The 21,720-nt window shown below is 46.7% G+C and overlaps 1 protein-coding gene across 2 annotated transcripts in view; it reads left to right on the top strand.

Moving 5' to 3' along the window:
- The window catches only part of VIPR1 (vasoactive intestinal peptide receptor 1), a 108,211-nt gene that overhangs the window by 79,558 nt on the left and 6,933 nt on the right, over positions 1-21,720 (top strand). For both annotated transcript variants that reach the window (XM_014520981.2, XM_014520980.2), the window contains exons 6-9: positions 10,263-10,416; positions 13,223-13,283; positions 16,704-16,773; positions 19,925-20,016. In XM_014520981.2, coding sequence (XP_014376467.2) covers positions 10,263-10,416; positions 13,223-13,283; positions 16,704-16,773; positions 19,925-20,016 — 377 coding nt within the window. The remainder of the gene's footprint in view (positions 1-10,262; positions 10,417-13,222; positions 13,284-16,703; positions 16,774-19,924; positions 20,017-21,720) is intronic.

The raw sequence follows: 21,720 nt of genomic DNA, 5'->3' as shown, positions 1-21,720 counted from the left end.
ATTGAATTTGAATATTTTTTGTGCATCATTCCCACATGCGTGTGCATCAGAAATAATTCATTCTGATGAGTCGACAGTCATGCCAGTGTAAAGCAGGAAATTGGGCCTAAAGTAAGGAGACTGGGCAAAATAGTCTCCTAGCTGGCATACACTGATATCACTCCACCGACATGGATAGAGTTGGTGGGGGTGCAATCCTAACCTTGTTTTACATTTTGCAAGCTCATAATATGAGAAGTTGCACCAGGTTGTCGGAGGTAACCCTTGTATTAATAGAGATGGCCTTGCAAATGTCTTGACATTTAAATCCTTTCAGCTGATATTAGTAGGGTTAAACCAAAAAGAAAGGCCAAGGTTGCATAAGGGGCCCTGGGGATGTTTAGGCAGGCTTGCTGCCAAAACAATAATGCTGTATATGGGCACTCTGTGGCCCCAAACATCTTACAAATGAAGCCAGTGGGAAAATTGCTGTTGAACCGACTTCATTAGGGACAGGACAGCACCCTAAGGTTGCTCCCAGACTCCCCACCCATACACATGCATGTAGAAGAGGGAGGATTTCGTTCCATGTGACCTCCGTGTCTGCACGTGTGTAAAAACAGTACCATATCCTCGAGGGACAGCAAATTTCTGTCTCAGAGTTAAAGATGGTCCCAAACATAAGCTTCAACTGGAGCTCGGTTGCTCAACCCCATCTCTAATGCACCGTACCTGCGGCTGAATAGATGCGGACTAGACAGTGAGAGATGAAGGGTCAGTTGCTGAGAACCAAGTAGAGTCCCCCACCGGTTTAAGACCTAAAATTTATGATCTGACTGATTTCCTCATGGTAGAAACAAAATGATTGCTGGTCAAGCCACTGAAGAAGGTCAGCGTTACATCTGTCAGGAACTTAAACAGAGGAGCTCCAAATATTCAGCCGAAAACTCACATAATTCAGAATTTGCTTTTCTTCAATCAGTAGTTTTGAGGACATCTGTAGGTAAAACTGATACCCGTGGATTCCTTCATCCACGGTTTGCTATTCCAGCTATTGGACAAACTAGCTGGCTGAGCACTGTACTACTTTAGTGATCCAGCTCTTATTGCCGCCCCATACAAGTCCAAGGCACTTTTAAGGCATTTCAGACCGTAAATCCCACGGAGCTGGACCCAGATTTTACTGTAGGACAGCGAAAGTTAAAATAGTGAGGGATTTTAATGTCCTTTCTAACCCACTTAGATGGGGTTGGTTTGGCTAATCAGGTTGAAACGACCTAGAGGCTGATTTGCAGAGGAGTTTTACGGTGGAATTAGAAGCCACTTTGCTTCTTTGCAACAGCTTTCATTAACATCATCTGGAGCCACTGAGAACGAGGCCCCTGGAGTGACACCCCAGCCCCATCAAGGTCAATGGAGTTTGCCATCAGGTTCAGTGGGCCCAGATTGAACCGCGGAGGCCACGCTTGGGTCTTCTGTAAGGAGGAGAATAGACAACCAGTCCACTGTGGCAATAGCCAGACAGAGCAAATCTGTGCTTTCTGAAGCATTCATTCGTTGCTCAGACATCTCCCCCTGCCGCTGCAGGAGCATTCACTTTCAAGGGATTTTGCTGCTTCCAAAGGGCTGACAAGCTCAAACTCCTCCTTGACAAGGCAGATGGCCTGAGACTGCAACGATTACAAAAAATAAGGATCTTCCTATACCCCCTTTTCAAAGGAGAGCCAGGCCGGACATGAGCAATCTCTCCTGGAAATCCATCCCAATCTCGCTGTTACGGTGCACCCTGGATTCACAAAAGAGGGCTGCTCTGACACCTGGGAGCTGGTAATGGTCCCCCAGAGGATGTCCCCCACCTGAGGGCAGAGACTTCTGTCCTTGCCACCTTGCCACACCACGTGTGCTAAGGTGCAGCAGGGTGACAGCTGCAGGGGTGGTGGCCCCTGCTGAAGCCATGATGCCTGCCAGCTGTGGAGGAGATCAGTGCAGGGGGGATCTGGGGCCCTGCACCCCTAGCTGCTGACAGGCAAAACTTGTGCCAGTACTGCGTCTGTCTTGGGGCAGTTGATTGTGTGTATTCATAGATTCATAGATGTTAGGGTTGGAAGGGACCTCAATAGATCATCGAGTCCGACCCCCTGCACAGGCAGGAAAGATGACCCCAGCTAGATGCTTATCTAACCTCCTCTTGAAGACCCCCAGGGTAGGGGAGAGCACCACCTCCCTTGGGAGCCCGTTCCAGACTTTGGCCACTCGAACTGTGAAGAAGTTCTTCCTAATGTCCAATCTAAATCTGCTCTCTGCTAGCTTGTGGCCATTATTTCTTGTAACCCCCAGGGGCGCCTTGGTGAATAAATACTCACCAATTCCCTTCTGTGCCCCCGTGATGAACTTATAGGCAGCCACAAGGTCACCTCTCAGCCTTCTCTTGCGGAGGCTGAAGAGGTCCAGGTGCCCTAGTCTCTCCTCAAATTGATTCTTTCCTCTCTCTAGCCTGGTTTTGTAGGTGCTAATTGATGCTTGTTAAGTCGTTATGTAGTAGCTAGGTCCTGTGTATGGAGCTGGTCCCTGAGTGAATCGTGATTGATTGATTGGTTACTGGGAACACAGCAGCTTAGCGTGAGAGGGTGTGGGAACTGGGCTGGAGAGGCAGGGTGAACTTATGTGTCACACTTAGACCATGCTTAATCTGTGGAATGGAAAATGGTGTTAAAGTTAGAACATGCTGTGAGCAGTCGCACTTTAAGGGTTAATACCATTTCTGGCCTGCACAGGTCTGACTTGCCGCTAAAGGGCTGGTGAGCAGAGGCCTGGCCGAAAGGACATCTGGGCTGTATCCTGCACTGGGTGTCGGGGGTGCTGGGAGAAGTGCACCCGGGAATGCTAAAGGGCTGCAGATAGCAACATTTATCTCCGTGGAGCAGACTGAAGTTACCTTAACACGAGCTGGGTGGCACAGCCCAAAGTTAACCCTCACCTGAAACAGCGTAGCTTTGAGATGCTCAGAGGGCACGTAGTGTGAGTTAATGAGCTTTAATGCACAGATGCTCACATTTTAAGCATTCTTAGTATGATCTAAGTGTAATGTGTAACTTCACTCTCAAAATCCTGGTAGCAGAGACCCAAGCAGCCCATGCCCCATACCCAGCCCCACTTCAGAGACATCCTCTATAGGGCTGTGCAAAGCTTCGGTAGCTAATTAGATATGGAGGAGATTCAGCCCTAGTTGGGGACCAAATCTCCCCGTCTTAGTGTCAGTAAAACCCTAAATGTGTCCCTACTACGTTAAAGCAACTCGAGTTTGTATAAGATGCAGTGCACCAGAGACCTGAGGACAGGCGGATTGTTTGCTACAGCTTTAAACAGAACTAGACCCAAACAAAACACTTAAAATGAAAAGACAAATGCATAAAATTTCAGCCCAGGTCTACCACTTCTTCTCTGCACTCCTTGGTGTATACTAGCAGCGTTCATTAAGAATTAATTACAGTACCCACTGGCAAGGATTTCTTTTCTTCCCATTTCCTAGCAGTTTGTCAACTAAATCCGCCTTTTACTCTTTTTTCTTTCCCCCTGGAGCTTTGCACCTGAATTGTCCATTACACAGACAGCTACATTTGGGCTTTGCTGACCGATCAGGTTTGTTCCAGAAGCTGGCAGCTTCGATGGCACTTAGCGTGTCCCACAGGACGGCTTGTCAGGTGAAAGGCAGCGTGGTCTGAGAAAAAGTGTGAATCACACCACCTTCCTCCTGGCCTCAATTCACTTTTTGGGGGCAGCTTTGCAGCAGAGACCTGCACTGCAGGAACTCTGAAATTTCAGAGGAAAAGGGTATCAGCTGCTCCCCAATGACCCTCCTTTGTTCGGTGTCTGTAATTACAGAATGGCAAGTGTCTGCTGAGTCAGCCCCTCGATTCAGAGAACGGCAGCATTTCTTCTCCCCACCCCTCTTCCCCACCCCCCGCCATACTCACCTGATTGCTTCTGGCAGCGCTTTGCAAACTAGCTTGCATTTTCAGTCACGGCAAAAAAAAAAAAAAGCAAGTTAACTGCTTGCCTGCTTCTGGAGAGCTCCATTACAGCAACCTCCAGGCTTGCTTTGTGTTGCCTGGTATTCCAGGGATAGCCAGGCAACAGGATCAGCTGTCAGGTCTCAAGAATAAAGCTTTTAAATAAAATCGAGTTGCAAAAAGCAACTGTAGGGCATGGGGGTGGCAGGGTGAGGCGATCCATTCATCCGCCTGACTTGAGAAAGACTACTAGTGCCCCTTGCTGGACTGGATCAGCTTGGTAGTTTCCTCATCTCTTCTGCATGCCCTTACACCTGCCTCTTTCTAAAATGCCCTCCCATGGTGTTGTCTCAAATGCACTTTTACTACCATCTGATAGACCAGGCATGTGTTTCACTCAGGTGACTGGTGCTTAAATGCCCTGTACTAAGTTCCAGCTGAGCCCAACTCAGAATGGCGTAAGTTTGGCCATCGGCTTGCTGCCAGTGCCAACCTGTACCTGAAGTAATGTGCCATATCTCCAGCAACAGAAATGAGAAGTCACAACAGTGGTGGATCTGGCTCTTTGTCCCTCTTCCGAGTCCCCTCCCCACCTTTTCTGAAGTGTTTTCATCCTGCCCTTCTCGTGGCCAGCATTGCTGCAACTATTCAGCTCCACGGGTGCTCAAAATATCCCCTTTCCTTTCAACACAGACTAGTGACTTTTCTATTCAGTCGCTTTCCTTAATGGCCCTTCTTTTTGCCAGTTTACATGTCCTCAAGGGCACCTGCGTCTGAGAGGGTGTAGACATACAACCGAAGCCCGCTCCCACTTCAACCCTGGGGGAAGGAGTGCTGAAGTTGGAGCAGGTTCGCTGCATCTGAATTGTTCTCAGCTCCCCGACACAGAACAATTAGAATAGATCAACTGCTGCCCTTTTGAAGCAGTCCCTCTCTTGACAGCGCTCCATGCCTTCATGCATCCACACCCAGAGTGTACTGGATGCTGCAAGCAAAGCAAGAGCACTGCCTTGAAGACTAGATGCCTGATTCTGCGTTGCCTTGTAGAGCAGTTTACACCTAACCAAAATGCTTCCCTAACCAAAATGACAGCACGTACGGATGGGGAAATGACAGCACGTTGCCGGGGTGCAGATTTACAGGGAGATATTTGCCACGTCACAACCACAAGGGACTTACCTAGCAGTTGTTAGCAATAGTAATTATGACAAGTAATTTTTACACAGAAAGCACTCGGATGCTATGGTGATGGGCAAAAGTTCAAGAATCTGTAACGGACGGATTACTTTAGTTGATGATGTGGGACCAGTGTAATAGCCCTTCACATTTACGTGGCGATTTGTAAATATAACTGTTTGCTCTAGACTTAGGACCCAGATGCCCCTGTCGCTCTCAGGGACCCTCTCGGGGAGGAGCCGAGACAAGGAGGGGGGCAGGGGTGGGGACCCTTTGCTGCTCCAAACCCCTCCTTTTGTATTCTCCTTCCCTCCTAATGACTCCTGATGCCTCATCATCCATGGCTATGGCTGATTGGTCTCTCTGTGGTCATCACACTGTCCATGTTTTGTTTTGTCAATACAGTCCAAGCTCATCACATGCACACCCTTCCCAAAACAGGGATTTCAAGCCACCCTTTGGTCTTGTGAGCTGGTGCCACCCTATCTCACATTATGGAACAGCGTGGTACATACCCCCAATTTCTCAGACTATGTGTCCTTGCTTCTTAGACAGCCTATCTGCTTCTGATGGCTGAGAAAATTGCATGCGAGACCCAGGCTTTCAGAAATCAATTAACCTGCGGCCCGTCCTGAACAATTCTAATGCATATACATATGCATGTACATATGCCTGTACATATGTATATGCATATGCATTAGAATTGTTCAGGATGGGCCGCAGGTTAATTGATTGCACTATAACCTACTGTCAAGATGGGCAGCATATTATCTATAAGCCCATTCCCAAAAAGCAAACCTTTAAATACCATTTTCAAGCCATCAATAACAAAGGATTTTTTTTTTGCCTGAGGAAGTTTGCCTCCAAAGTGTGAAGGGCAGCATGAGGTCAAAGGATACTGGCACCAGAGGCTGGTCAGAGGGGGTGGTCCCCATCTTGCCAGTGAATGCGGTGATGATAGTCAGTGAAGGGTGTGAAAAGGGGACACAAGTACCTTGCGTTTGATGCAATAGAGAAGAACCAATGGCAGGGTACCAAGCAAGGCCGATGTGAGCAAAGCAATGGGCGAGGAAACATTTACAGAGGCATAGGAGTAGGAGAAAGTTATGGAGAAAGTATGTTAAAGAGTGAGAAAAGGATGTTGCAGCAATCAAGACGAGGTGGTGGGAGCCTGGATGAGCGCTTTAGTGGTGTGGGTGGATAGGAAATGCTGCATCTTAAGAGCTGCCCCTCACTTGTCCCGTAGGAAATCCTTTTCTACGCACCGCCCTGAACTGATTTCGCCTTTTACCTGTAACTCACGGTGGGGTTTGCAATTAAACTGAAGAACATGCTTCTGACAGCAGGCTATAGTGCAGTTCCTACCAGCTGCTCAGTACCGTATGCACACAGTGCTTGTACTGTCCAGGGCTAAAACAGCAGCTCTGGGGGTGGAAGAGAGCTGCAGATCAATAGGAAAGGGAGATGAGGCGCCCACTCACCGTTTGGAAGTCCAGGCAGACTGTCCATAGGCAGAACGTCAAGTCCAAAACAGTGGAGGAAGGAAGCCAGGGTAGTTGGGGAGATCTTCAAACTTTGCTTTCATTCCTATTCAGCTCAAAGCAAGCCCATTTCCAAAGAAATCACCATTCTCTTCCCTCTTCTCGGGGCCTCATCTCTACGGCAGTACTCAGGGCAGTGTGGTGGGGAAGTCCTTTCTTCTGCAAGGGTAGACCCTTTCTATTATCTTCAGCCGGCAGGAGTTCATTCAGAAGTCACTTCCCCCCCTACCTGTCACGCTGTCATCTGTATCCGTCACCACAGCTACCCCCCTGTTCGATGTAGGCTGCTTGCTGTGAGACATTTCTGGTACAGCTTTTGGCTGGCCCCTTTCCTGCTCCCATCCTGAAACAAAACAGCTGCTTCCACCACGTCCTGTTTAACCCCTGTGCAAGCTCAGCCATGCACAGTGAGCATCTCCCCTTTTGCTCTGGCTAATTTTTACAGATCATGCAATGCAAACCCATGGGATCAGATGCATTGGGTAGGCTTTTCCCCAGCTCAGACCTGATACTCTACCCATCGCATGCTTGTCTCCTCCTTGCTCCCATGCTACCTCCTGAGGGACCTCCTGCCATACCTCTGCCTAGTTGCTCTGCTTGTCTCCCTGCCAGTCAGAGCTGTGAGGACAGGACCTTTTTTTAGCTCTGGAGCCACTGGGATGTCTGGCAATTCCTATTCCCTTTCTAGTCCCATGGCCAGATGGAGTACCTGGGTAGGACAGCGAGCCCTGTCTTGGTCCTCTTCTCATGATTTAGTGAAGGAAAGGCACTCCCACAGCAGTCATCTGGGCAAAGCTCTGTGACCGATCCCACCCCTGCACACCACATCCAGAGACCTCTAAAAAGAGCAAGACTCTCCCTTCCTGGTCTTTGAATGGTACACCATGCCCTAAACATCACTGCAGCATTTTAGAGGCTGCTGTCAGACTGAGAGATCAAACTCCTTAAAGACCGAGTAGTCCCCCGGTTGGATTCAGGCCCCACACCTATCACAAAAGTATCCAGGCCAATGCCAAGAGGGTGAAGATGACCCTTTAGCAGATCCCCACAGGAAGGACTCCAGGCTTCACACAACCGGGAGGAGGAGAGTTTGTGGGAGCAGAGCTAACCATTAAGATCTGAGAGATTCCCTCAGGAGGCAAAAATACCTCCAGGAGATCTACAGAGGAGTCAAAGGTATGATAGCAGCGTGTGTAGACATGCCCCAGTGAGCGGTGACATGGGCTTCTCCATTTGCTAGGTGCTCAGGTAGGTCTTGAGGAGCCAGGCAGGCTTGTATAGCCCACAGGGACCCCCACGCTGGATCCGGGATGTCTACACCTGCTGAAATTCCCCCTCTGATGGCAACGTGAGTGTCCCCGTTGGCCATAAAGGGTGTGTCTACACATCACCCTATGGCCAAGTAGCACCACGCTATGTTGCTATATGGCGTGCTACGGCAACGTAGCAATCACATGGGTCTACACAGCTCTAGTCATAGCGGCATGCTCCCCCGTTATAGTGCGCCGCTGTGGCGACATCATGGTAACATCTAACCGTCCACCACGCACACAGCACAGTACAGGCAATTACTGCACCGTGCTTTAGTGCTTCCAAAGTACTTTTGGAAGTACTAAAGCATGGCGCCTTAGCAATGTCGCTGTACGGCCCTCTCTTCAAACCACCCTCTTCAAACCAGTCCAGTTCCTCGTTGTGTTCGGCACCTAATATTACTGCTCCAGGAGGAGAAATCTCAGGTGTGGGGCACAGATAAAAGCAACGGTCTCTCAAGAGGATGCACCAAGGTCAAAGCAGACTGGGTTTTGGTGCCATGCACTGGGGCCAGCCAGCATCAAAATACATCCCTGCATTACCTGGAGCCCCCAAGGTGCTGCCTATATTTCAGCTGCCGAAGTAGGGTCAAATCCTTCTTGGTTCACTCTCTCATATTCTCCAATGACTACTCATAGAGGTAGGGCTCCGGCCTTTGTTTCAGCTGCAGTATGTGCACCAGCAGGGAGCCAGCTGGCCAGGTGCGCTGCGATAGTGCAGAGAAGGGAACAGCTGTTCAAGATCTGACCAGGGATTCGGCTGTCATCTGCGGTGCCTTGTCAGCTCGGCTCCACGTTGTCTTCCCTTCCCCGGGAATTAGCTGTACTGTCACTTGCCTGCTTACCTCTGTGCCGTCCTGCAGCAAGATACTGCTCATGCCATCTGGCAACCAGAGGAGTGGGGGAGGCCAGCATGCATACAAATTGTGTTTTGCAGGAGTGCAGAAGGATCCCTCATGCGATGCATGGGTGGATTCTAGGGGGCTTGAGTTAACGAGTAGGGATCAGCAAGGACAACTGTGATCTCTACACATGTACTGATTTTACCTGATTGCACTGTATCTAGTGAAACGAAAACAGCCCATTTATAGCTCTTGTTTGAAAGAGAGGGAAGAAGCAGACCAAGGAGCAGATCCTTGCAAGTTCAACCTCACTAGACTCCACTGGACACGTTGGATAGTATCTAGCCACAACAGGCCAGTGCTTGATGTAGTTGGATATGTCCTTCCCAACAGTCGCCAGTACTCGGTGCTTCAGAGCGAGTGGCAACAGACCTGCCTCTTTGGGCAATTATTTCCTGAGCCCAGACTGTTACTAGATGACCTGTTCTCTGAACAGGGGTGTAAATATCTCATATATTTCTTTTCCCTGTCTCAAGTAGGTGTTCTCGTTGCCCAGAAAACACCCAATTTCTTTGCTTCAGTGAAATCAAATGACCATGAGTTGCTCTGGCTATTTGTCCATTGTGTGAGGAAATAAAAGTCCTCTTTTCAATGTCCTATTTCATGCTTTTCAGTTTGATTGAGCGTCTCCTTTTTGAGTGTTGTGATGGGGTAATGCCACTATTTAGCAAAGCCTTCGATAAAGCCTCTATTCACCATAGTGCTCCTCTTCATATTATTCATTATTTTAGAAATGTCTATCACAGCCCTTCTTACTCATTTCTTTTCAAGTTACCATCTTGTTCCTATTTCACCTTGGGCAGACTTTCCATTCCTCTCGCTGTTTTTACCCCACATAGCCAAACCTCTCCTTTCTGGCACATCCATTGGGTGGTGGGGGCCCAGAACTGGACATAGTCTTCCAGGTTGATTTCCTTAGAGCTGACTTTAGACCGTGGATGGAGTAGCCCTCACCCCCTCTTTGCTTCATGAGCTGAAGTGGGTCATTCTGGTCCACAAAAGCAAAAACTCCATTTCCCTCCCCATGCTGGTTCAGGGTTGTGAGCAAAGGTGTTGTGATCAAAGCAAGAGCCCACTCCTCAGTGATCTGCTCCAGGGTGGGGAGTAATGGGTAAAAGTGCCCAAATCTACCAGACTGGCCTCTTGGGGTACAAATATGAGGAGAGGAGTCCCGTTCTTTTTTCTGACATAGCATGGCTGTGCAATCAAGTGGACAGGGTAGCCCCCGAGGAGTACAGGTACAGGGCTTGTTACAAGGTGAGCATTAACAGGAAGTCCGTGTATTTGCTCTTATAACTGAAACCCACTCCTTCAGCTCACTGCTATTCATGTCTTCTCTTTCAGATTGGCTGCAAGGCTGCCATGGTTTTCTTTCAGTACTGCGTCATGGCCAACTTCTTCTGGCTGCTGGTGGAAAGCTTGTACCTGCATACCCTCCTGGTCATCTCCTTCTTTTCAGAGAGGAAGTACTTTTGGTGGTACATCCTGATTGGCTGGGGTATGCATCTCCTTGACAGTGAATGATAGGAGCACAGACTCAGGGTGACCCGGAGGCATCTCAGTGGGCATGTCTACAAGTGCACTTTAATGTGCATTAGCCTATTTTAATGTGCATTAACGCATCCCAAAAAAAGTGCACTTTCACTAATGTGCACTGAAATAGGCTAATGCACCTTTTTCTGGTACCTCACAATGGAAGTACTAAATTTAATGCGCATTAGCAAAAGTGCATTAATGAACATGTAGATGCACCCAGTGTGTAGCATCAAAGAGGACAGAGGAGTTGTTTATGTGTGACCCTTCTGCTGGGTCTATTAGTGGCATGAGGGCCACTGGTGACAATATCTAGGGGTCCTTTTTAGAATCAATTATAAATGGTTGGCTGCAACCGTATCTTCTCCTTGGGCTTATGGATTTCAAAAGTAAACCACCTGGTCTACAGATGAGTGGTCACCTGTAAAAGTGTTTTATCCTTCCAGCACTTGCACACTCAAGAACCCTTGGAAATAAAAAGCCAGTAATACACCTCATTGGAGAAACCAGAATAAATGGCTGTCTGCATAGTGAAATGAAGCCAGCCAAAACTAGAGCCTAAAGGTACAACCACCCCCGCGGACATTTACAGGGGCTATGCTGCCTGTAGAGGGCTCAGAGCTCTTCTTGGTGAAACAGCCCTGACCCATCTGGCGTGAATCCACTCAGGCACAGGGCAGTCAGATAGGCAGCCCAGGGAAGTCTGTACGACCAGGTTGTGCTTCCATCTGCAGATGCCAGATCAGGTCTAGATTATTTTTTTTTTTAAAAAGGGCTCTAACATTTCTGCAGTTCTCAGAGGAAGTGGTAAAAAATCAGCTCCATGAAGGATCAGCACTGTAGGTAGGGAACCCAGAAAGAAAAAACCTAGACCTCTCCAACAGATTCCTTGCTCTTGTTGAATCAGAGTCCACTGCCTCTTTCCTTATCTAAAACACTGCACAATTTTTCTTGTATCCTTGTATACATCCATTCATATGCTGCATTGCATATCATTTCTAAGTGCATACAAACCACCAAAGAACACAGCATAAAGCATTGTAACCGAACAGTACTGGGATGAAATGCTAATTTATGTAAATGAATTCTGCCAGAAGTCATTTTTCTCCTTTCTCTTACAGAAGAAGCAGGGTACTTCTTTCCCCATCAAACCTACTGGCTCCAGGGCATATATGTCAGAGAGTAAAATTGGCTTCTGTTTTCAATAGCTGGGGTGGGGTAATAATTAGACTGGGGAAAAGTCTTGCTGGGAAAAGTGCAGAATACCATTGTGTCCCATACAGAAGTATGCACTGGAAGGAACAATCCTTTACCAGTAGGGGATTCATTACTTACCTTAATTGTAATTTCCATCAAAACCAATGAGAGTTGCACTCCTCTTCAGTGTGGAATAGGGACCCTTTTCTGTATTGGAAGGAGACAAGGCATGATGTGAACAAACCTGGTTTCAGACTGAATCAGTCCAATTAGATGCTTTCTAAATGATCCATTGGACCTAATATTGCTTTTATCTCAATGCTGTGGGAGGGAGAAGATGTTAGAGGAGGTCTAGTTTTGAATAACAACAACCTCAAAGATGGGCTTTAATAATAGGATTGGAAGAATGAGCACTTTTCATCGGTCCTTATGTTACATTTAGGGAATAGTCCTTCGGCCCTTATTCATGTGAATAATCTCTCTCTATATATATCTATATCTATCTAGCTATAGATAGATGTAGATAGAGGGATATAGATATATATCTTCAGCCCTTATTCATGTGAATAATATATATCTCTCTCTATATATATATCTATATCTCTCTATAGATATAGAGATAGATTATATATATATAGAAATCTATGAAATATATATATATATATACACACACATTCATACACGTACAGCAGCCTAATGGAATAGATTTATAGATTGCTTGGGCGAGTAAAGAAAACTCAGATAAAACCGAATTGCTGGACCGAGTCTATGTCGGGTACAAGTAGGGGCACTGGTTTCTACGTGTTTCATTGCACCGTTCTAATGGTGTTTTATAGGCAATGCTAATACCTCTATTAAACATGTAACTTTAGCTGATACATCCATAACCCTACTAACTAAAGTACTAACACCAGCATGTTAGCCAGTCGAGACTGCTTGAACTAGCTTCCTAAATTCATTTTATTATGTATCAGAAAGCAAAAATATCAAATGAAGGAGGCAGAGGCATCTGGGTCTGGAAGGATGCTCAAATGAGAAGTGATGTCCTGGCGTATGCTTCCACAATTGTTGCCGCTGTTATCCCTCTTTTGTACTAAAGCGGCATCCAGACGTAGACCATACTGTTAAGTGCTTTAAACAAAAAGAGGGTCCCTGCCCAAAAGAAGCGGTGTAAGACAGGAGATATATGGCTGGAGAGCTCTATCTATATAGATATATGGACAGAGGTAGGAAGACAGTATGTTCAGCCTGTCTGATGCACCATTGTTGTATAATGGCCTAACCATTGCTGAAGGTCTTAGAGGCATCACAGACAAAGAGAGTTTTAAGAAGGGATCTGGAAAGAGACAATGAGGAAGTTTTTTTCTTGTTTCCATGTACAAGAGTGAAAGCTTGAGAGAGAGCACCCAGGCGTGTGTTTGAAGATCTAACAGATGAGCATGAAGTCTGGCGCCATTGCTACATCAGGCATTAACATCACAATAGCACATGAGAGATGCTTGTAAGATGCAGATAGGTCCTGAAAGGGGTTGAAAGAAGCAGCCATGCCATTAATATTACTTTTCTTCTGACAGGTGCCCCCACGTTGTTCATCACGGCTTGGACTGTCACCCGGATTCACTATGACAACGAGGGGTAAGCCTATGGGTTCACCTTCACTTCTTCCTATTTCAGACACGTGGAAGGAAAATGTATCCTTCTCAACAGATAAGCCCAAGCTCTTTTAAATAGAAAGGAATTGGGGAATGTCTTGGAAAAAACGCAGCTCTTGTTTTAGCATCTGTGGGCAGCGATGAAAGTATAACCATGCTTAAAAATGACAAAATTTAAACAAGGCATGCTTAAAATAATGGGAGAAAGGATTATCTTATTTTTCAAGCTCAGGACTGGGCTTGAAAAGAGGGCAGGACTCTGCTGCCTAGATTTCTCTATGACCTTAAGAGAGTCACTCGCCATCCCTGTAGCTCTCTTTCTCCTTCTGTGCACAAAGCCAATAATATTAATCTAACTTCCAGGGTATCGGGGAGGTAGTCCACACTCAATTAATGCTCCTAACGGGCTTAGGCAGCAGGCGTACAAGGTGCTTCAGAAATGGCAGGTCTTACTGAATATATTAGACAAATACATTCCTGGCACAACAGGGTTGCTAGCTTTATTGACATTACTAGTGCTAATTTTTGGACGTACTTGTCCCATTGGATCAAATTATTTCCCATAAAACGGTTGTGGCACTCCTGCAAGAGCCAGTGGCAGTCACACTTGTTTGTTGGGGTGTGGAGTTTGGCTCTAGTTTTCCGCACAGTATTAATCCCAAATGGAAGGAGAGCAGGAAATGCTTTCTAGTCTCCTAATATTAATCCCAAATGGAAGGAGAGCAGGAAATCCTCTCTAGTCTCCTACCCCAGCCCCTCCACTTCAAGTACTTGAAACCCCTCAGCTTCAAGTACTTGAATCATTGAAGCTCATTCAAGTAATGATGGCTTCTAGGAAGTGAGTGTCCTTATTGCTGCTATTTTGGTATCAGAGAGCTTGTTCCTCCCTTCCTGTCTTGTGTATTGTAAAGCTGGCATCACCTTGAGTACCTTCTCACGTCCTTCTGCTTTCCTACCAGTATACCCAGGGGAGCTCTGTTAGCATGGGCCAGCTATCTTCCCATTCAGTCCTCGGGCTGAATCCACAGCAGGCTAACTGAAGGTTACACCTGACCAAAGATGCCACTATGGGGGATGGATCTGCAATGTGCACAGCACCCTCGCTGTGCATTTCCCCATCCGCACAAGCACAGACTCAGCAGAGCATAAAGGTGCAAACAGGATCCAAGAACTGCACTTGGGCCCATAAATGTGAAGGAGAATCTAACCCAGGAGGTGTCCAAGCTACTCCTCACTAACTTCCTGGGGGCCTACATAGTGTACACAGTGTGTGTGTGTCCACATGGGCAATTAGCACGCTATAAATCCACATCCTATCTTGCACCTCCTTTGCACAACTTTGCACAAAGTTCCCTGAAAGGACAAGCTCCAGATACTGCTGCTTGCCCATAGCCATGCATTTGGGAGGGGGTTGTCTACGCTGCTTTGTGCAGATCCTCTTTGACCCTTTCTTGGCCGCGGCAAAGAATGAGGTGCCAGGCACTCTTAGCCTGCCATTGTGTGCCCTGGTGATCTTGAACCAGTCCCCTAAGCTTTCTCTCTCATTTCTGCCTATGATAAAGAGTCCCTATCATACATGGACATTATGAATATTAATCAACCATTGGTTCTGAAGCGCTTGGAGGAGGAAAAGTGATGATAATGATTATCGTCTATTCACATTCTTTCTCTCTTTGGCCTTAAAATCTATTTTGCCCGAAACTGCATGAACAACATGGTTCACTGGCTAGCTTGTGCCAATGCCCCCTTGTTGGATTAGTACACTCCTTATATTTATATAATAGGCTCTTTAAGCAGTTCATACTCTTTATATTTGTATAACAGGCCCTTTATGCAGTTGACCTGGTCCTGTGCGTTCTCCTAAACTGGGGAAGAATCGCCGGAGCAATCCGGGGTCAGTTCAAAGCTGTGTAAAAATGTCCCCGGTTGCAGTTCACATGAGTTTGACCCTCCACGAGATTTGCTTTTAGTATTAGATGCAAACTCAACTGAACTCGTGTTTTGCCCAAAGCGTTGTTAACAACTACAAATGCACCCAGGGTTGTTGGGAACTTAACAAATCTAGATCCTATTTGGCAACCCTGATTACCCACCCTAAATGCTTTTATTAATATCATCCCTCTTTTGGCATCTTTAACAGAGTGGCTTGGAGAGTATGTCTTTGCAGACTTCTGCATTAGGAAAGCTGTGAAGTCATTACCAAGAATGATCCTACTGCCAAATCCAGGTTTCAGAGCTGTGCCTCGCAAGCCCAGTGTAACCATTCGGACATCGAATAAAAAGCTCAGCCTTCCAGGCGCAATAGCAGATGACTCACAAGTGCAATCATAAAAGTCCTTTCTGGCTTTACTAGCCATGCATCTAAACTTTGAGAGGCAGGTTGGTTGGGATTTGCAGAACATGAATCCATCAGTAAATATTTAATTGCTACCAGATACAAGAGTGGTGAGCAGACAGACGTTGAAATCAAGAATCAAGGTGGCTTTCTTCCTGTATCAGAGCTGTCTAAGTGGTTCAACCATGGTCGACCGTGGGGCTAAAAATTCAAAGCAAGCAGTGGCAGCGGTGGTAATCCTCGTGACTGCCGGAGATGACGGACTGGTAGAGCCAGCTCCCAGGGGGTTAATGCCCCTGGCAATTAGCATTTCCAGGTATAGCTCCCCATTGAGGCCACCTTTCAGTGGTTGTGGGGCAAGTGGTAATGGTGTTAACCCCGTGAGTGCTGGTCACCCTAACCCCTAATTTCCAAGTTGAAAATCCTGTTGGGGACACTTTCAGAGGCAGGACCAGTGGTAGCTGTGTGGTCGGCACACAGGAGCGAACACCACCATCACTCGTCCTGCCACCAGAAGTGGGTCATGCATCCCACAAGTAGCCTCCAGGTCCAGACCCAGCTCACCAACCCAAAGGATTTGGACAGCCCTGCTCTCTACTATAGACGTGTCCTCGTGTAGTATAAACAATGTGCTTATTTAAAAAAAATTAAAAGTGAGGAGAAAATGTTGACTCCGTCCCCATTTTTCTTCCCTGAAATCCTGACCAAACTCAAACAGCTATTCAAAACTGGGGAAAAGGCAGCATTTTCCTCTGTTCAGCTATTGAAAAGGTGTCGCAAATCCTAGTTTTTCCACCAAAAAAAAATTTAAAAATGCCATTGTCAAGAACCTATGTCACAAGACATATGGATGAATCTTGGCTTTGCTAAAGGTAAGGGAAGTTTTGTCATCAACTCCATCGAGCAAGGATTTGTGGGCTGATATTTGACTTCGCTGAATGCACGTCCTATCCAGGAAGCTTTGCATCTGCTAAACTGGTAGCGTCACAAATCGGAGGCATTTGCTGTATTACCGCGTCGCGTCCTGGCTCTGCATTTTGGGGCTGATTTGCGTTTGTTTGCTTCCAGGTGTTGGGAGAACATGATCGAGTCCCATTACTGGTGGATCATCAAAACTCCTATTCTGTTTTCTATTTTGGTAAAGTATCAGCAATCTCTGCTGGCTGCAAAGCCTTCTTTATTGAAATCTCTTTGCCCAGGGGATGCATACATGGGCGCTCTCTAAACACAGTGGAGAAAACAGGCTGATGAGACAGCAGCCTGGACCTGGTGCCTCGCCGATGAGGGTGAATTGCCTCTGGGCCATAAGCCAATCTCTGACTAATGAGGGTTAAATGGTAATTGTCCTTAGCAGCCTGTTCTCCCATGGTTTGTTGCACCTTTCTCAGAACTGCAGCAGGTGGGCCATCTGAGAGGAGGAAGGCTTTCACTGAAGGGTTTGAAGTGCAGGTGAGACAAATATTTGGCTAGGATGCTTTAGACGGACAAGACCCTGCAAGGGGCTGAATTAGATGTAGCCTGCACCCTTCCGGCCCTGCTATTTTTGTATGGTCCTATGAGAGGGATTGCAGCCAGCTCATACAGGGATGGATGGAAATGTGAAAACAAAATCCTTTAATAAAGCAGAGGGAGAAAGCTGTACTGCAAAGCTGGTGGACTTGAATCCCAGAGAAAGAGGTATCGTGGCCCGTTCAATGCATGTTACCCCTACTCTGAGAAAGGAGGACACGCGCTATTCAGAACAGATTAATTCCCAGCAATACATAGAGCAATCTGCCCGTCTGCTTAACAGCCGGATCATTGATGCGTGCAGGCATGACCCGTATTGATCAGCCTGTTACTTGTAATGAAGCAGCTCCCTCTCTCAAAATACATGATGACGAAGAGATGTTGGAAGCAGGTTGTCTGCCCCAACAGCTCGACCCTGATCCCACCTCTGTGCTTTCTGTCAGACCCCTCATTTCTCACCTCTTCTGTACATTTTTCCCATAACCATTCTCATTTCCTCTTGGACGCAGGGCTGCCCTTTACCATTTTTTAAAATTGTTTCACATACAGAGCTCAGCCCAGGCTCACCTTAAGGTTTGTAAAGCTTCTCTGATGGAAGATGCCTGTAGGATTTGATAACAAAAATGATCACTTTGAGCTGGCATTTTGCATCACCTAGTAGAGTCTAGGAGGAAATCAGATTGCTGCTGTGGGCTTCAAGGGCCATTTCTTGAGGACCTCAGTTTAATTCCCATTGAAATCATCGGGAGTCTTGATTTGTAGCTCCTTCGATGGCATTTAAAGATAACCATGTAACCCTAGGGCATTTCTGAAGAGCCCTATTCATTCAATCCCTATTGAAGTCCATACAGTTTCTCCATTTGCCTTTGTGTTTTGTGAGCCAGGACTGGACTCACAAAATCAAATGAATTTAGTCCATTTTTGCTTTGATTTTCCTCAACTGAACTCAGGGAGGGAAGGCAAAGCAAAGCAAAAGAAACGAAGAGTTGTACGAAACGAGATCGGTCTTCTGCATCAGCTCTGACTGTGCCACAGACTTATCATTATGCTGTTCACAAAGCAGCCCCACCTACATCAACACCCCTGCTTTTAATAATCCCTTCTTGTTTTATTAATCTAGCTACACTGAAATGAAATCCTGAGCCTGACACCCATCAAAATACATTACCGAAAAAAACTGTAAATGAGATTTTTCATTTCTCAATATAAATCTTATCAAAAGAATTACACCCCATTTCCCTGGATGGGAGAGGGGTGAGTATTTTTTTTTTTTTTTTTAAACTTCAAGTGTTTTTTGTCAGCACCAAATACTGATTTTCTTCAGTAACCATTGCAAAAATCAGTCACAAGCTATCACCCAGCCTGTCACGGCCATCCATCTACCTCGCATCGAACTTGTCCTCTTCATTCTCAGCCCTCCTAAATTGACTCGGGCAGCGTTTTAAGCCACAAAGCAGCTTAAGAAGTAACTCAGATCTTAAATTCACTTACTACATGCTCACACACTAATTAGAGTGGGCTTTCTATGTGCAGATGTATATGCTCGCTTGATAATTTTTTCCCTTTCCTCCCCCTTCCCAGTCTGAGGCAAGTCATTATTTTTATAGGCAAATAGATGTGGACAGAAATTGTGATGAGCAGCATGGAGAGAGAAGGGCACTTAGCTACTGCAACAGCTTAACCAAGCGGTACAGTAAATTCTCCATCCCATAGAGCTTTTAAAGCCCGAGTAGATATCTAGCTAGGAGATAAGGACTCTGGTTTATCCACAAAGGATTGGGCTGAATGTAAAATCAAGTAACCTGCATTGTGCAGGAGATCAGCCCAGATGATCTCAGTGGTCCATTATACCTTTTGGCTCTCTGAATCCATATAAAGAAGAATCAATTGGACTTTCATATAGGTTAAAGCAAGGGGGGTTTATACTCAGACTGTTCCAGGTCTTGCAGGTCTTCCCTGCTGTGTTTCACCTCCTCAACGGTGGCAAGAAGTAGCAGCATGGTTCAGTGGGAAGGGCACTAGTCTGGAAGTCAGGGCATGCTGAGGCCTGGTCTGGATGCCTGCTATATGGTGTTGGGCAAGTTACGCCTCCATCTCTACGCCTTAGTTTTCCCCATCTAAAGAATGGGGCTAAGGTGGCTTGGCTACCTTGAAGGAGACGAGGTCCTTGGATGGAGGGCGCTAGCTAAGCCCTAGCCATTATTTTGATATCCAAGGAATAGCCTGGTCTAGCCTTGTAGGACAGGCAGCCAACCAGGTTTGTGGCCTATTGACCAAGCTGGCCAGCAAGGATGTGAAGAAAGCATGCCCCGTGGTATAGATTAGGATCCCGGTTACCTTTCTACCAGACACCGCTTCATATGCTTCCTGACTCGCTGCACTGTCCTCAGCCTTGGACATGCCTGGCAGCGGGTCTCCTGTCACCAACTACCGTCTCTCAGCTAACCCAAAGGCTCCTTTCCTGCCCCGCCGACGGCGCCCCCCGCGCAGCAGGACGTCGTGCAGAGCTGTGCTCTATGGGTTTGACATCATCATACTTGGGATGTATGTCACAAAGTCCCAAGAAGGCTGATGTCAGGCCCAAGATTGCTGCCATCCTGTCTTGGTTTACCCTGTGCTCACAGTGGGGTTCTCCGCTCATGGCTTTTTAACAGCGGCTCGGTCCATGACCAAATCATTGCAGTGAATGGGATCCCCTCTAACAGCTGGTTCTTTCCCCTGCAGAGAGGGATTGTGGGAATTTACAATCCTTTTCCCCTCCTTTCTTCCCTCCACGCTAGGCGAACTTCATCCTCTTCATTTGCATTATCCGTATCCTAGTCCAGAAGCTGCATTCCCCAGATGTCGGACGCAATGAAACCAGCCAATACTCGTAAGTCCTGGACTCCGTTTTTCACTTGCATCGTACAGTGCCGGTGAGACTGTTGGGCTGGTCTGTTTGTTTGACCGGATGCATCCTATCTGGCCAATTTGACTGATTAAAATCAGAATCGATTTGGGTCGATTAATGCTGTCTGAGACAAGTAAGATAGAAGATATGCTAAAGTACCTTTGCAACTTCACTTAGGTGGACCACGAATCTTACTCCTAATAAAGAAATTACCATTATAGTGATGCTTCAAGGCATCACTTGGCTTGTAGAGTGACCAGTCACTGGAACATAGGACCTACCCTTTCCTGGGAATTAGGATCAGTGGGCCCAATTTTCACTATTGCAGACCTTCAGAGTCTATCTAGAATCCACAAAACTGCCAATTATTCATGCTGGGGAATTTCTCCCTAAAAATGCACTCACGGTTATCAAATGTAACCACGTAGTTGGAATCCTCATTTATCAGGAGGTCTTTGGGTTTCAGCCTCACCTTGGACTCAAAATGCTCAGCGTGGCAAGGATCTGCTTTGTCTGGTAACTGCTAGATCACAGATTTTGGCTAAAGACCCAGAGTTTAGGGGGAATTCATGAGGACCTCATTGCTGCCTCCAAAACCAAAGGTTTTTGGGCAGCTCTGTACCCTGAGGCACAACAGTGATATCGGAAATGAGAGAAAACAACAGAGGTGACCCACAAGCCCCGGTGAAAAGAGTCCTTAAGCTTTTCTGCTATCTGGAATCCCATAGGGTAGATTTCTGGTGGAAAATCCTGGCATTTGACCTTAATTTTTCCATCCTGCAGCTGAAGTCCATTGTTTCCAGTTCTGTCGTCACCGCCTCGTATGCATTATTGGCCCGTGTCCTGCTTATTCCATCCCTTTAATGTATTCATTGTCAAATAGCACATCTCACCCTCAGATTACGACAGCCCCGTTGAAGGGCTAAGATTAAATCAGCATATTGAAATATGTCCTAGAACTAAAAGCATGGCCAGAAGGCCATTGCAGATCCTTGACGGGGCAACCAGGTCCTGTTTATCCCCATGGGATTCTTTGTGCGTATATACATCCCCAGACAGCATTAGGTCCTAGTACCGAAAGAGGCAGCACTGCGCTTTTTAATTTTCCCACAGGGTTCATTTAGGTGAGAGCTACCAGGATGTCCTGATTTTACCCAAGGAAATAAATACAGAAGGAGAGATGCTACTACAAGCTTCCCCACATTGTTTGCCAGTCAGCCTCTAGAGAGAGTGCCTCTTAAACCAGTATGACTTCTACAATATGTATCCCCTCTTAAACCAGTATGACTTCTACAATATCTACCCCCCTCTTCCCAGCCTGGAAAGGCTCCATTAGTTTAAGCAGAGCTTTCCACTCATTTTCATCACAGGGCAAGCCTTATAGCCAATGCAGACAAACCCCCCTGCCACCTGTAATAGTGCCTGTTGGGATATCTGGTCATCTGTCCACTCCAGCATCTCTCATACAGGTGTGCAAACCAGTGTGAGCTACAGCAGATTTAACACGTCCACCCCAGAAATACAGCAGTAAGGATGCTCTGAGAGCACCCCTGGCACCACGCTCATGGCCCTAGCTGAGGTGGTGGCTTGGAGATCCCCTAAAGCAAGAGCCGGGGGACAGGGTTCATTGCTTCAGTAGCAAGACTAAGCACCCTGCTGCTTCTAAGCAAGCACTCCCTTCCTGCT

The sequence above is a fragment of the Alligator sinensis genome, unplaced genomic scaffold (genome assembly GCF_000455745.1).
Source record: "Alligator sinensis unplaced genomic scaffold, ASM45574v1 scaffold531_1, whole genome shotgun sequence".
In the NCBI taxonomy this organism is placed as follows: Eukaryota; Metazoa; Chordata; order Crocodylia; family Alligatoridae; genus Alligator; species Alligator sinensis.
This window is presented reverse-complemented; position numbering and strand designations above follow the sequence as displayed.